We start from the raw sequence: 14,690 nt of genomic DNA on the forward strand, positions 1-14,690 counted from the left end.
AAATGCATGCCGAGCAAATCAATACCAATAGCAACAACAACGAGCATAAACAGGTATATTTTTTGTAATATTGAAAGTCACTCACTCAGTATCTCAGCTGTCAAAGAGCGCGCCTGCAAGTCCGCGTGTTTATGTGTGCGTGGCTGAGAGCGTGCAAGAGAGCCACTACACACATACACACGCACACATGTATATACAAATGCGCACTCGGCTGCTCGCTCGCTCGCTCGGTCGCTCACTCACTCGCCACTTAATCAGGCAGTGGACAGAACCTGTTGCGCGTGCTATGCGTCCAGTTCTTGCTAAAGAACAACAAGAACAAGCACGTCAACGAGAACCTGTTGCGGCGACTGCGACGCTGGCAGCGAACGGCGGCTGCACTTAGCCAAAAATTCAAGCGGACAAAAGGCAAACAAAGAAAGTAAAGACTTAAAACAAAAAGAAACGCAGCACAGCACAAGAAGCAGCAGCGCAAAATGAAGGAAACGTTGATAAGCAAGGCCGAGCTGAGGCTGAGGCTGAGCCTTCGCTGCGTCGCTGCACTTCAAAGTTGATTTATGTGTTGCTGCTTCTTCTTCTCCTTCTTATTGTTGCCGTTTGCTATAGCTGTTGTTGTTGGCACTTTTGATTTTCAGCGCAAGTCGCTTCCAATTAAGCAAAGAGAGAGGACGAAAGAGAGAGAGGGAGAGAGAGAGCAGAACGACCACCAACGATGCCGTCAATCCAGCTTAAAAAATCAGAAATAAATAAAATGATTTGGGCCAATATTTGTGCCCGATTATGATTATGGCCGTTAAATGCAAATTTTGCAATGTCAATCAGGTGCTAATGAGCCCATTCTATGCTAGTTAATTTATGCCTATGTATATGCTTGCAGCGTATCGTCTAACGGTACAAGCGAAAGGTGGCAACATGCAAATTGCCACAATAAAAGCAACAGCAGCCAAACGCAAAAGAAGAAGAAGTAGAAGGAGAAAAACAATAGCTAAAAATATGCCAAAAAAGAATATTCAACGGTTCTCGACTAGTTCTTAACTTTCGTTTGCCATTCGCACAGTTCATTAACCGATTTTAAATGATAAAAAGTCAAAAGCTCGTTTAGATTTCATGCACTCGGGGCCCATCACAGTGTCAGCCCGGGGATGTTTTTGCGGCTAAGCATGTCTCTGCTCGCTTAGATCAGCTTTGCTTCCAGCCAGCTTCCAGCCGGCTTGCGGTCAACTACGCGCACGCACACACGCACATTCAGTTCGCGCCTAGCAGGCAGGCAGGCAGCTCCTCTGCAATTAATCATCAGCTTTTTTTTTGGCTTTTTTTTTTGGTGGGCGCACACACATTTGTTTTATTTTGTGTGGTTTGCAAAACAAAAACAAGTTTACCGCTGCTCCGGGTGGTGGACGACGAAGAGGAAGCATGGAATGTGCGACGACTATCAATCAGCTATTGTCTATTGTCCACTGGCATTACCAAATCTGTAGTAGCTGCTCTTACAGCTGACCCAACCGGCTCTTGACTTTCCATTGGAAAAGCCCTTAATATGCCAGGCCAAACGGTTGCTGAAGGTTACACGCCATTGGAAGTGGGAGTGGAAGCGGGTGCTGCTTAAGCATTCCAGTGCGAAACGCTGACATAAACGAAACACACCCAGTTCCAGTTCGAATTGCTGATATGAAATCAAAGGTATTTCACGTGGGAAACGCTAAGGCCAAAAATTACAGCCCTTTTACATAAATAAAATATATTTATATATATTATATCTGTATATTTGCAATTGCTGCCTGCTGCATTTCAATTGAGCTCCTCCGATGACGTCATCAGCTGGCACCACTTCATTGCTCCATATGTTGAAATTTGCATGCAACAGGCAGCAGCCAAGTTATTCAGCTGTCAGCTGCCCCGGCATGCCAAAGGTATTATGACACACACACACACACATGTGTCTCAGCTTTTAGATAAAGATGCTGCAGTTTGCTTTGCTTTGATATTTAAAAATGCAACAAAAGCTCGCCCTCCCGCCACGCGTCCACGGGGACAAACGAACGACGAACGATGATGTAAACAGCCAAATAAAACAAAAAACATAAAGTAAAAAGAGAAAAAGTAGATACAGCGGGTGACCCGAATCTATTTGAAATATATTTTTATGTACGTTTAGCTACAGTGAAATCCCCCTAAGGTGAACAGCTTTATTGGCATTCATGATGCGGCCAACGTAAATTTGTATTAATAGGGATATTTTAGGTTTATGACCAGTCCAAAGTATTTTATGGGAATATTTTTTGGTCAACGAAGCAAAATTCCTGAAAAAACCAAAAAGGTTGGGTTAAGTGGTTTATAAATTGGTTGAGTTAACAATATGTCTCATATACATACATACATATGTACGCTTAGGTATAGTAAAAGCAGTCTATAGCGAACACCTCTTTGTAGAACAAATCAACTTCAAAGGAGTGCGTTGAAATAACAGGGATATTTGTGTGCATGTTTCCATGTCTCAAGCTTTATTGACAATATCCCTTTGTTTAAGCATGGGAAAATTATTTTAAAAAGGATATCCCTGACAATTTATGGAAATTTCATGACCACATAATTTTTGAGAATTTCCAACCATTAGTCAACGGGAAATTCCTTTAATAAAAAGTAGGGCAAAAGATGGGACTTGGAATGGGCAAATATTGAAATGGGAAAGTTGGGCCAAAGTTTGAATTAGTTGACTAAATGACATTTTGCCTGAGGCAACTGTCCGCTAGCAGAGCATTCACTGTATTTGAAATGTATTTATTTCTGGCGTTGGTTTTATGTATATTTATGGCAAGAAGAGCATTTGTGAGACATAAGTTTGGACTACGACCGTCCTCTGGCCTGGCGGCGTTTTGTGACTCTATTTGCCCGCGGGCTACAGTCACTCAGTTAGTCAGTCAGTCAGTCAGCCAGACAGTTCGTCTAATTGGATTTGCGCGCTTGTGCGTAACTATAAATCACACACACCAGAGAAAGACAGAGAGAGAGAGAGAGGCATAAAAAGATAGAGAGAGAGGGAAAACCGGTTTGGATTGCCAAGTCACCCGCTTATAAACAAACTGCAAAGCGCAATATCCCATAAAGCTTTTCGACTATTTGTTAAGTGACCAAAACGGTAACAACAACAACAACAGCAGCAACAATGTAAAGAATTATTATGCCGCTGCATAAAACCAAAAGAAGAAGTTGAAGGGGCACAAGAATATCAGCTTACGCAACTTAAGGTTTAGTGCTGAGCAACGTTTTAATGTTCAAATGCCATGTAAAACATTCGTGTGAAATTTATTAATGGCAGTCAAAAAACTAAACGGCATTCACTTGCTGTCTTGATAGAAAGGGTCTTGTCTTTTTTTTGTTTTTAATCTTGTAAAAATGTGACATTCTTGGAAATGTAAGCTGATTTATTTTGAGGCCCACCCAAATGATGTAAAGCGGATGTAGTAAAGCTAGCAATTGCAAATCTACTAACACACACCTGCACACACTTACAATTGCTAGCACTTGTACAAATTGTTCTAGCGAAAACAGTGCGAGCGCAAAAGAATATGTAAAAAGGTCCCCAACATGAGAACATTAAGCATAACAAGGAATTCTGTTGTTACTGCTGCCAGGTACTTTTTTAGCTTTTTTTGTGTGTGGTCTCAAGCCCTCCGTGTGGCTGAACCTTTGGCTGGCCAACTTGTTTGCGTAGCTGCTGTCGTTTCCTGCAATTTATTAAATTTCAAGCAAGGCAAGGCAAGGACGCCTTAATAAGATATTAAATTACCACATAAAAAGGCTTGGTAAATAAATAAGTTGACAAAACGTATTTGCAGAAAGCCGCCACAATTCAAAAAGTACTCAGTAGTACTCAGACTAGGTGGCAACGCTGCGTGGTTAACAGCTGTTGTAAAAACTGTTGAAATGACGGCTGATCACACTGATGTAGGCGAAAATATTTTCACAATTTTAAGAAGTATTTAATACTAGTACTTAAAAAATATTTGTCTTTTGCGGGGTGGAAGGTTGATAAGAATCATGGTGGTTGATTGGCTTATTGAAAAGTATTGGAAACCTTACAAGCATCAATGTAAAATCCACTTACTAAGCGCATTCCATTCGCCGGGTGGCAACTCTGCTTACTGAAAAGGCCTTATTGCACACACAGAAATTCAAAATGTACTCCGCGCGCGTAGGAACTTTTTAATCAGCTGGCAGCGCTACTTAGCTGAACAGCTGTTTGCAATGCAGATAAACATAACTGTTGCTTGTGTTGTTGCAAACAAAGGAAACAAAAATTTTTCTAAAGCGCACTGTGAAAATATGAAAAAAAAATCTGCAGTAAGAGACACGCCCACAACAGCTAGCTAATTTTACGTACATGATGAACAGCGTCCAGGCACGTAATAAGATATTCAAAAGCTGGTCAGGCATCAGCGAGGTGTCCATCATCAAGGAGGTGGCCACCAAGGGCGAGCACATAGAATTATGCATCGAATATTGGGCTGGCAAACGAAAGATAGCAATACCCGAGTATAGACATTACTTTCACGATGTCGTGCAGGCGTATGTGCAACGTCTGCTCTCCGAGCGACTGGTGTGCAAGGCGGAAAACGTGCTGCACAATGTGGAGCGCGATGTGAAATGCTTCTTCTATCAATATGCCTGCGAGTGCGACGATGCGGATCTCAGTGAATTTGTGCTGGACCATTTGCGCTGCCGTGAGCCGCAGCTGTACGAGCAGGAGCAACCAGTGCTGGATTACTACTGGCGCCTGGTGCAACAGGTGCGCGAGTGCAGCGAGCTGCAGGCCAAGCATCAGGACCTGTTGCCACGTGTCCACATCGAAGCATTGATGAAGCTGCCGGAGCAAGTGCTGCAGCAGCTTCTAGTGGAACTCTACTTTGCCAATGGCAATGAAACGCTGCTGCCGGAGCTCAATAAACAGCTCGTTTGGCAGCATCTCGTCGCTGCCGGAGCGCAGCATCAGCTGCGTCGCTGGTGCTTGTGCGAGCAGCTAAAAGATGGGCGTGACCAGCTGCCGCCACTGGAGCAAGCCTTTGCCATGTGGCAAATCGATGCAGCCATGTACGAATATGCCTTGGTCCATCTGAAAGAGCCTTGCGAGCGACTGCGCAATCATTTCGCCAGCGCTGGCTACTTCTTTCCAGCTGAGGCCTCCGATATGTCGACGCTGCTGCGTCGCCTGTGCACCATGCAGTGCCTGGAGCAGCAGCAGCCGCTGCTCAGCCAACTGCCATTGGCCAAACATATGCTGCAGCGTGGCTATCATACGCTGCTGCTGCTGAAGTGTGTGCCCATCTCGTCGCTGGAGCAGCAGCTGGTGGGCGAGGATGAGCCGCTGCTCAGCTTGCTCATCGATCTCAAGACGCACGAGCTGACGGACCGCAATGGCTTCGAGCTGGTATGGCAGCTGGACTGAGCCTTGCTCCATGTATACAAATTACAAATCTTTTCCAATTTTGCTTGCAGATCTCGCAGAGCGTTCAATCTTACTTGGAGCGCACGCATCACGCTGCAGACTCTTTGCAGGAGCAGCCGCTGCTGACCTTCTTCGATTTCCTCTGCCACGAGCCGACTGTGCGCTCCCTGGAAGGCTTTCTCTCATCCAGCAACTTGCGTCGCGTGCCCTATTTGAACTCGCTGATGCAGCGCTTTGAGCGCCATGCCACCAACAGCTGCAGCGCCCTACCCACTGCCCATGAGCTCTTCCACAAGTTCAAGCAGGTGAATCTGGCTGCCGCACCCGGCGAGCTGGTCAGCTTCTCCAATGCCAGGCTGAGCCAGCGCTACGCGCGCAAGGCCCAGCTGAACTACACGCATTACCTGAAGCAGCAGCGGAGCGCCTATGCTGTGTACTATTTGATCATGGAGCAGCTGCAGCTGTACGGCCAGATCACACGCACTCAGCTGTTCCATGCGTGTGAGACGGCAACGCAGCTGGCGCTGCAGCACGCTGGCGATGAGGAGCTGGTGACGCACTGCGTCGCTTGCTGTGAAATGTTGGATTTCGATACGCAAACGTTGCGCAGCTATTTGCACTTGCAGCGCCAGCTGCCGCCAGCCGTGGCATGTGGCAGCTACACGCTGCAGCTGGAGCAATGGGATCAGGCTTTGGTGCAGCAGCTGCTGCATCAGCCCGAGCACTTTCCGCTCGAATCCTACCAAGCTCTAATGCGTTTGGCGGCGCGCAATGTCCAGGGCAAATGGCCAGCGGCTATGCTGCAGCATTTTGCGGAACACAACGACTGGTGGCAGCTGCTGCTGCTCTTCCAGTACTTTGAGCTGCCCCTGACCGAGCTGAGGCAACTGCTGCCCCACTTCAAGTGCAAGTCTTTGGGCATTCACCTGTTGCGCGCGCTCAGCTACGATGGCAGCCATGAGAGGCAACACAAGCGCGCAGCCAATCGACGCGGCGATGGGCAAACCAATTCCTCACAAGAAACGATGACGAACTCCTCGCATAGCTCCGGCCTGGACGCCAATCTGCAGCAGCTGCAGCATGTCAACGGGCAATCCCTGTGCGACCTGCTCACGCACAATGCCCAGCCGGATCTGTTTGCCCTGGTGCTCTGCAGCAGCAATAGCTTGCCAGAGGAAGCCATCAGCAGCCTGGCGCGACTTGCGGAGCTCATGCAGAGCAGCGCCAATCACTGCAGCAGCATCAATCTGCTCAAGCACTGCGTGAGGCAGCAAATGCCAGTGTTGGCTGTGCTGGCATCCACGTGGGGCGAGCACAATCGCGACTGGTGCTGGCTGCTGTGGCTGGCCGTGGCCAGCGGCCAGTGGCAGCAGCTGCTCCAGCAGCTCAGCAGGGCCAAGGAGCCGCTGCAGCAAACCGAACTGATTTGGTCTGTCATAAGAGGCGCCGTCAAGGCGGGTCAGCTGAACGCGCTGCTGCACAGCTTCTGCATCTTTCAGCCAGTGAGTGCCTAGCTCCAATGCCCTTGGCCAATCGTATACAGTTCACGCTCTTTACAGGACTGCTCCTTTCTGCACCTTTGTCGCTTTCTGCAGCTGACTGGGCAACGGCAGGACTTCAGCGATTCAACTATTGTGGAGCTGCGTCAATTCTTTTGCAATTGCAGCCAGGACGCAGTGCAGCTGCCGCTGTGTGAGCCGCTGGCACGCAAACAGCTGATGCAACGCTGCATTGGCTTGCTCCTGTTGCAGCTGGAGTGCAACTTCGACTGCATTCAGCAGCAGCAAAAGTTTCTCGACTGCATTTGCCGCTCGGATGTGGGCGACATTTGCGATCTGTTGGACTTTTGTCTGCTGCATCGCATCTTTGGCGTCGCCGCGCCCTGGCTGGGCCAGCTGGGCATCGACTACGAGCAGCTGGTGCGGCGGGACAGCCTGGAGTATAAACGTCTGGTGGATGCCCTGACCGAGGCCAAGGCCTATGACCAGGCGCTGCAGCTGGCGACGTTGTTGCAGCTGCCGCTGGCCGACATCGTCTACGCCAAGTGGCTGGCCGAGCTAGAGGCGGGCCAACTACGTCTGCACGAACAGTACGAGCAGGAGATCGAGCAGCACGCCCTGCCGCCAGCCATATTGGTGAACTTCCTCCTGCAAGCTGCTGCCCAGCAGCAGCCGGACACACAGCTGCGCCGTCGCTACGAGCTGCTGCAGAGCTCGCTGGGCGTCATCAAGCAGCACCATTTGTTTCCCAACGAATGCTTCGACAGGGATCAGATAGAGTACGACATGGTCATATGCTATCTGCAGCTGGACGCGGAGCAGCTCGAGAGCGTCGAGCTCTATCATTCCGAATACTTTGAGCAGATTATGCGACAAGAGCGCTGCGTGCTCTACAAATCCTTCTCGGAGCTGAAGGAATTGGCTGGCATCGATGACCTGAGCATAGCCAACAAATCCCACCTGACCGCTGAGATGGAGCAGCGCTTGATTGACCTACTCAATCTGCTCTTGGACGAAGGTGATATCGTGGAGGCGCTGCGGCTGCAGGAACTCTTTGAGTTTCGACCCAACGATTTGCGTTTCATTGTCTTTGCCATGGCCCTGGCCGAGGGCGTCACGAGCATCGCAAATCTGTCCAACAAGGAGCGTCAGCTGCTGAGCGACATCGAAAAGAGCGCCTTTCCCAAATTCAATCGTTTGACGCTCAATCAGAGTCCCATGAATCGATGCAGCAGCGACCTTTCGGATAGCTACTCCACGCTCGAGTTCGAGGAGATTCCATCGAAGGAGAAGCAGGAGACGTTGGACACGCTCCTGGGCATTGGCTCCAAGCTGAAGCATGGCGTCGAGCTCGGTCGCCGCATCGTCTTGGCCTATCGCACCGCCATGTACCTGGACAAGGAGTACTTGGACGTGCTGCGCACCAAGGACGTGAGTGTGCTGCTCAAGAGCGCCGCCGAGGAGGAGTGTCTGCAGCGTCTGCTAGTCGTCAGCGACATACACATATCCACAAGATTGACCCACCAGGAAGTACTACTGCTCTACGACTCCCATATTGATTATCTAATCTGGCGTCTGGCGTCTCTTTCAGATAGCTGAGTCGCTGGCTCTGGAGCTAACCACCTGCATTCTGCGGCCACGCTTCTACATATTCCATGCCAGTCAGCAGCCACGCAATGCGCCACGCAACGCTGATCTTTGGGGTCATAATATAGATAGAGATTTCCACCTATTCCTGGAGCTAACTCCGAGTACCACGCTGCTGGGCAATTGCCTGCTGGACTACTGTGATGCACTGAAGGCGTATAGACGCTATCAGGATAACAAGCCGTATGTGCAGAGCAAGGCATTCGAGCTGCTCTCCGGCATTATAACACTCTATGGACTGCCGCTGAGTCTCAATACCGTCAGCTCCTCGGGCATACCCCAAGTCCTCTCGCACAAGAAGCAGAATCAGATCTACGTTGAGCTATTGATCAAGGCACACTTGTGCTTTGTCCACGAGTGCTCCATGGAGGGCATTGCCAGCGTGCTGGAGCGTGCCAAACAGCTCAATGGACAATTGACCAAGGCCAAGTCGTGGTCGCTAATCGTTCGCCTGCTCATCGGCATTGCGCGCTACAGAGAGATGTTCTACTGCTTCGATGCTCTGATCGAAAACGAGCAATTCGAGTCGCTGCTCGGACAGTTCGATGAGGATCAGAAGAGCGGACTGCGCCAGGCGATACTCTGCTATCTGCGCGAATATAATCCCAAGAATGGCAAGGAGCTGCTGCGCCTGGCTGCTCATCATTTTCTCATGTACAAAGAGCTGGCGGAAATGTGGTCGAACGAGGCGCAGCTGATCCTGGAGCGAGTGCGAAACTCAGCGGCTGTCGGCTCAGCCGAACTCAAGTGCAGCCACGAGCTGCAGCAGCAGCTGCAGCAAGCACTCGAGAACTACACGCACGCCACCGAAAACTATTTGCTGGACAACAAACTAATACTGGCACAGCAGAGCGTTGCACGTGCCGAGCTGATGGCCATGCAGCTGGATTTGTGCAACAAGGCAATGGAGAGAAGAGGCGGAGGCGGCTCTTCTTTACCTCTGTGCATCAGTGTCATTGGCGTGCAGACACGTGATCAATTCCGCGAGCTGGTCAATCAACACTTGAGGTGCGTTCCAATCAGACAATCAAACAGACATATTCCAACTAGGCCAAGACTTTCTAGAGAATATATGTAAAGTTGGGGATTTAACTTTAGGATTTTTAATGGACAATTCTTACTTATTCATGAATCTTTAGAAAGTATCAAGAAAAAGTTTTTTATATTTTATACTAATTTTCTACAGAGTAGAAGTCCGCTCACAAAACTCCAATCAGACCTCACTCTTATACCATAATCCAACTAAACGTCTATCTCTGTCTATCAGCGTGTCTCCATCTATTAATATATGAATTTATCTATCTAACTCAGCGTTCCACAAACCCTTATATTGAGTCGCGCCTATGGCTACGATATCAACTGGAGTGAAGCATTGTTAACACAATTTGTGCTGCTGCAAAGGGCGAATTATCTGCAGCAATATCTCAGTCACCAGCGCATCAATGACAATGTCATTGAGCAGGTGGTCAAGAGGTTAGTAAAAATGAATAACTTACCTCGCGGTCTTTACTCTAACATCATCTTCCATTTCAGCTACATATTGCACACGCAAAGCAATCCAACAAATGCCAAATATGAATTATCTCTAGCTCATTTAGTGGAGCTTATTCGTTCCGTTACTTTAAAATATAAATTGGCCTCGATTTTGGGTTTGAAAGCGATTGTTATGTCGCTTATAAATGATTCCACGGTGCACTATTTGCGCGACACGAACTTTGGGCGCAATGAGCTGCATAACGCAACGAATATGTGACACACTTTATGTGATTTTAACACTTTATTTTATATAAACGAACTGATTGTAAATTACCTTATATTAAACGCACACAAAAAATCAACAAGGCGCGAAGAGCGCAGGGTTGTCACTGTTCTAAATACACGATATGCATATATATATTAGGCAACAACTTTCGATATCTATCGATAACTGCTGTGCATGGAAACGATAGGAATTACACTCTGACACAAGTAAATAGCGTGCGTAAGATCTGATTTGTAAGAAAGTTTCATATTATTTCAATTTCTCAACAAAGTGTGTCTGCTTTAAATTATTTAGCAATTGTGTAATAAAACATACAACTTTTTACAAATAGCACACACACAATGGCTCAAAGCAAACTCAATGATTTAGCGGGCAAGCTGGGCAAAGGTGGCCCACCTGGTCTGGGTGTTGGATTGAAGCTATTGGCGGCAGTCGGTGCAGCGGCCTATGGTGTTAGCCAGTCCTTGTATACCGGTAAGTACATGGAATATCTCTAAACAGCGTGGGATCTTACACAAATATGAAAAACAAGACTTATGTAGCGGCATGTGTACATAACCTTAAACTACATATTGTATGCTGTGCCTATGCGTGTATGCGTCTGTGTGTGTAAGTGCTAGCGGTGGAATTTCGTAACTAATCAAAAGGCTTGCACAATGCATTTCCAATGGATGTCTGAATGAAGTCCAGTTAGAAATTGTAATCACAATCGAATTGGCCCTAAAGTTTCATTGATAGCATTTCAAGCAACTGCCTGCACCACATTTGTTTGCTGTTGCATAACAACTCTAAATGTTTTTCTCTCTTTGCAGTGGAGGGTGGTCATCGTGCGATCATCTTCAGCCGCTTGGGTGGCATTCAGAATGATATTTACTCTGAGGGTCTGCATGTGCGCATTCCATGGATCCAATATCCAATTATTTATGATATCCGCTCGCGTCCCCGCAAAATTTCATCACCCACCGGATCGAAAGATTTGCAAATGATCAATATTTCGTTGCGTGTGCTATCACGTCCCGATTCATTGAATTTACCGTTCCTGCATAAGCAATTGGGCGTCGACTACGATGAAAAAGTGTTGCCTTCCATTTGCAACGAGGTGCTCAAGAGCGTTATTGCCAAGTTCAACGCCTCTCAGCTGATTACACAACGTCAACAGGTCTGTAGAAAGTGCTAACCAAAAACCATATAGAAATGGGAGACCTCTGGAACATTTTTTTCAATACAAAATATGTGCGGCAGCTCTCGCCCACAATGTTCGTGGAGGAAGAGAGAGAGACAGAGTGACCGAACGCACACAAGGAAGCCAAGCATATACAAAGCTTAGTATTTACTTGGCTTCCTTATTCACTCACTCTCTTGAAGCGCATACCAATTTGAGTAGTTGCTCATTCACTCGCTCTCTTAAAGTTTGGTATTTGCTAGGTTTCCTTATTCACTCGTGTTCTTAACGCGCTTATTATGATCAAGGAAGAGGACTGCTTACTCTCTTAAATTGTTCCAGAGCGTAACAAGTCTGGCTTGCTCTCAATTACTCTATTCTCTATGTTGTGTCGTTTGGCTCTTGCTAAAATTCAATCGCTCTTTAAATTTCTTATCTCTAATGGCATTTATTTTGTTTTTAGGTCTCGCTGCTGATACGCAAGGAGTTGGTGGAGCGTGCGCGTGACTTCAATATCATTTTGGATGATGTTTCGTTGACTGAACTTAGCTTTGGCAAGGAATATACGGCAGCTATTGAGGCCAAACAGGTGGCACAGCAAGAGGCGCAGCGCGCTGTCTTCTTTGTGGAGCGTGCCAAACAGGAGAAACAACAGAAAATTGTTCAAGCTGAGGGTGAAGCTGAGGCAGCTAAAATGATATCCTTTTTACAAAACATACCATTTAGCCAGGCATTTATATGCCTAGCCTAACATATATTAATGACATTTCTCTTATATTTATTGCACCTGGTTTGCACCTTAACTGATATGTTTACTTAGGTCTGGCTGTTAAGCAGAATCCAGCTTATCTCAAGCTACGTAAACTACGCGCAGCTCAAAGCATTGCTCGCACGGTAAGTATACTCATATAAGGCTCCAAAGGAAACATTAAGAGTTGATGATTCTCATTCTCTCCACAGATTGCCAGCTCACAGAACAAGGTTTATTTGTCCGCTGACAGCTTGATGCTGAACATTCAGGACTCTGGCTTCGATGACATGACTGAGAAGGTTTACAAAAGTAAATAACTCGTTTCGTCACTGAGTTAAAATTTAAGTTGCAAAAAAACATGAAACAACAAAAATTTGTTTGGTTTTTGGTTTCGAGCATTGGCCAAAACAATTTTAGACCTATAACTACATTTATATATATATATATAGAGCGTGTGTAACTAAATTTTTGAAGCGTTTCATCTTAAATATCTCTATATATTTCTCTTTTTCTCTTTGCCAAATTCGTTTCTCTTCTTTCTTTCCACTTTATAATGCCAAAACGCGCTACCGCAGTTCCACTCGATCTGGATTAAGTAAGCGGGCTGTAAAACAATAAGCTAATCGTCGTTCAAATCAAATTTCAATGCGATCAATTCAATGTTTAAGCTGTTTCATCACGCGAATTGCATAAATATATAAGCCTAGTGCCTAAGTTCCGTTAGTTATATACATATATAAACTGTTTTTCTATTGCCCGCCTTCTGTTTGCCTATGCTTCTTGTATTTTAATCATTTTTGCATTCAACTTGCAATGCGACAACAAATTCATTTCATATCGTTGCCGCATTGCGAAGTGATTCGAAGCAAGGTATGCACAGGCGTGTGGCAAGCGGCTGAGTTGCCGCAGCATTTAGCGTTTTGTCCCATTCAAGAATTCACCATGAAAAGAAAAACTGTTAATAAATGCGCATTGAGAAAAACCATGTCGAAAAACCTCTAAACAACAAATTGATTGATGATAAAACTCTTGTCCTAAATACCTTAAAACCTTAAACCTTTCACAGTTGGCACCGGCTTGCCCAAGAATTGGCTACAGGCACGCAAACTGGGAGCCGAATCCAATGTGGGCGATGTGGCACGCAGCACCGCTGAGCGCATGGTCTAAATCCACGATGAAGAATCAACAGGTTAACGGAAGAACCAACAAAAATAGAAAAGAAAAACTCCAAAGCCCAGTACAAAGCAAGAACCACACAGACCGACCATACATGTATATATATATCTATATGATATATATGTATCTATGTATCTGTGTATCATATATATCATATATATATGTATATATATATCTATATATATAAATCTTATACAATTAGTGGACCTTATTGAAAATTCATCAAATACGAAACATTTACTTATTATAATAATTGCATGTATAAAATACATAAGAATAGTACATAAGAGAGAGGTATGGTGTATATATATATGTATGTATATATATAGTATAATTTATAATATGTATGTATGTATAGATAGATTCAATGTAAATTGTAGGCAGATTAGGTTCCTTCCTTGTATAGCTATTACATATGGGAGTGTTTTAAGTTCGTGCGAGATCTTGACTAGAAATATGTGTGTGTATATTTTATATATATATAGATCTATTGTTATGCTTATGCGTAGTTTGTAAAGTAAATTTCCATAACATAAAATGAGTGCACTGGAAATTTTAGAGTAGGATTTTAGAGTAGATTTCAATTAGTGCTCCAAATATTAGTGAGAAAATTAATACACTGGAATTTGTCTAGTAGAATAAGCTCTTAGCCGTTTAGTTACAGAATTTGTAATAAACATTTTTATAACTGTTTCAAATTCCAGTGAGAATATGAGCACAAAGCAAGTTGTCAAATAAAAAGCTCTTCAGGGTCATGTAGTTCCGAGCTGTTTTGAGGTAAATTTCCACAACTGTTCAAACTTCCAACCAACATCAATATGCTGGATAAAGCTCTAAAAAAGTTCAATGGCTATTCCAAAGATGGAATATAAATACACTGGAATGAGCTGAAATATGAATTTGGACATAGTTCTTAGATAGACAAAAATTAGGAATGTTATCGTACTCTCGCTGCTACTCTATACGAAATTCTCTGCATAAGCTTTAACAATAGATCTTTTTGGTATTTAAAGTGCATTCAAATTCGATTTCACTTTAAATACAAATTGATTATTTTGTTGGTGTTTTTTTTTTTTTGATCTACTTGAGCAAAAAAAGGTGGCCTGACTTTTGAGTTAAGGTGCCATTAGCTTTTCCCATAGCAATGCTCATAAATATATATATATCTACTATATCATATCATATCATATCATATCTATTCATAATAACGAACTCGAACAATCAATCAATCATAATTCCTGCCATAGGCG

General features: G+C 45.2%; 2 protein-coding genes across 3 annotated transcripts; both read left to right on the top strand.

Annotated features, from left to right (window-relative positions):
* The first annotated feature begins 4,226 nt into the window (after positions 1-4,226).
* LOC111593287 (spatacsin) lies at positions 4,227-10,468 on the top strand. Its single transcript, XM_023305961.2, has 6 exons — positions 4,227-5,425; positions 5,494-6,945; positions 7,003-8,472; positions 8,534-9,597; positions 9,901-10,062; positions 10,123-10,468. The coding sequence occupies exons 1-6, from the start codon at positions 4,382-4,384 to the stop codon at positions 10,340-10,342; spliced, it is 5,412 nt and encodes a 1,803-aa protein (XP_023161729.2). The 5' UTR covers positions 4,227-4,381; the 3' UTR covers positions 10,343-10,468.
* A 71-nt stretch (positions 10,469-10,539) lies between these two features.
* LOC111593291 (prohibitin-2) lies at positions 10,540-13,443 on the top strand. 2 transcript variants are annotated; one of them, XM_023305967.2, is made up of 7 exons: positions 10,540-10,621; positions 10,683-10,825; positions 11,164-11,510; positions 11,977-12,210; positions 12,330-12,407; positions 12,474-12,573; positions 13,331-13,443. In XM_023305967.2, exons 2-7 carry the CDS (start codon positions 10,693-10,695, stop codon positions 13,429-13,431), a joined length of 993 nt encoding a protein of 330 aa, XP_023161735.1. In that variant the 5' UTR covers positions 10,540-10,621; positions 10,683-10,692; the 3' UTR covers positions 13,432-13,443. The 2 variants fall into 2 exon arrangements, with proteins under 2 accessions (XP_023161735.1, XP_023161736.1); XM_023305968.2 differs by having other exon boundaries at positions 10,617-10,825.
* Positions 13,444-14,690: the final 1,247 nt, after the last annotated feature.

This window comes from Drosophila hydei, unplaced genomic scaffold (genome assembly GCF_003285905.1).
Source record: "Drosophila hydei strain 15085-1641.00,03,60 unplaced genomic scaffold, DhydRS2 tig00008122-arrow-pilon, whole genome shotgun sequence".
In the NCBI taxonomy this organism is placed as follows: Eukaryota; Metazoa; Arthropoda; class Insecta; order Diptera; family Drosophilidae; genus Drosophila; species Drosophila hydei.

Coding starts and splice junctions, on each gene's coding strand:
- LOC111593291 (XM_023305967.2), top strand. CDS start 10,693: ATGGCTCAAAGCAAACTCAATGATTTAGCGGGCAAGCTGGGCAAAGGT. Junction 10,826..11,163: donor TAGCCAGTCCTTGTATACCG/GTAAGTACATGG, acceptor CTCTCTTTGCAG/TGGAGGGTGGTCATCGTGCG. Junction 12,408..12,473: donor CTCAAAGCATTGCTCGCACG/GTAAGTATACTC, acceptor TTCTCTCCACAG/ATTGCCAGCTCACAGAACAA.
- LOC111593287 (XM_023305961.2), top strand. CDS start 4,382: ATGATGAACAGCGTCCAGGCACGTAATAAGATATTCAAAAGCTGGTCA. Junction 8,473..8,533: donor CAAGATTGACCCACCAGGAA/GTACTACTGCTC, acceptor CGTCTCTTTCAG/ATAGCTGAGTCGCTGGCTCT. Junction 9,598..9,900: donor CTGGTCAATCAACACTTGAG/GTGCGTTCCAAT, acceptor TATCTAACTCAG/CGTTCCACAAACCCTTATAT.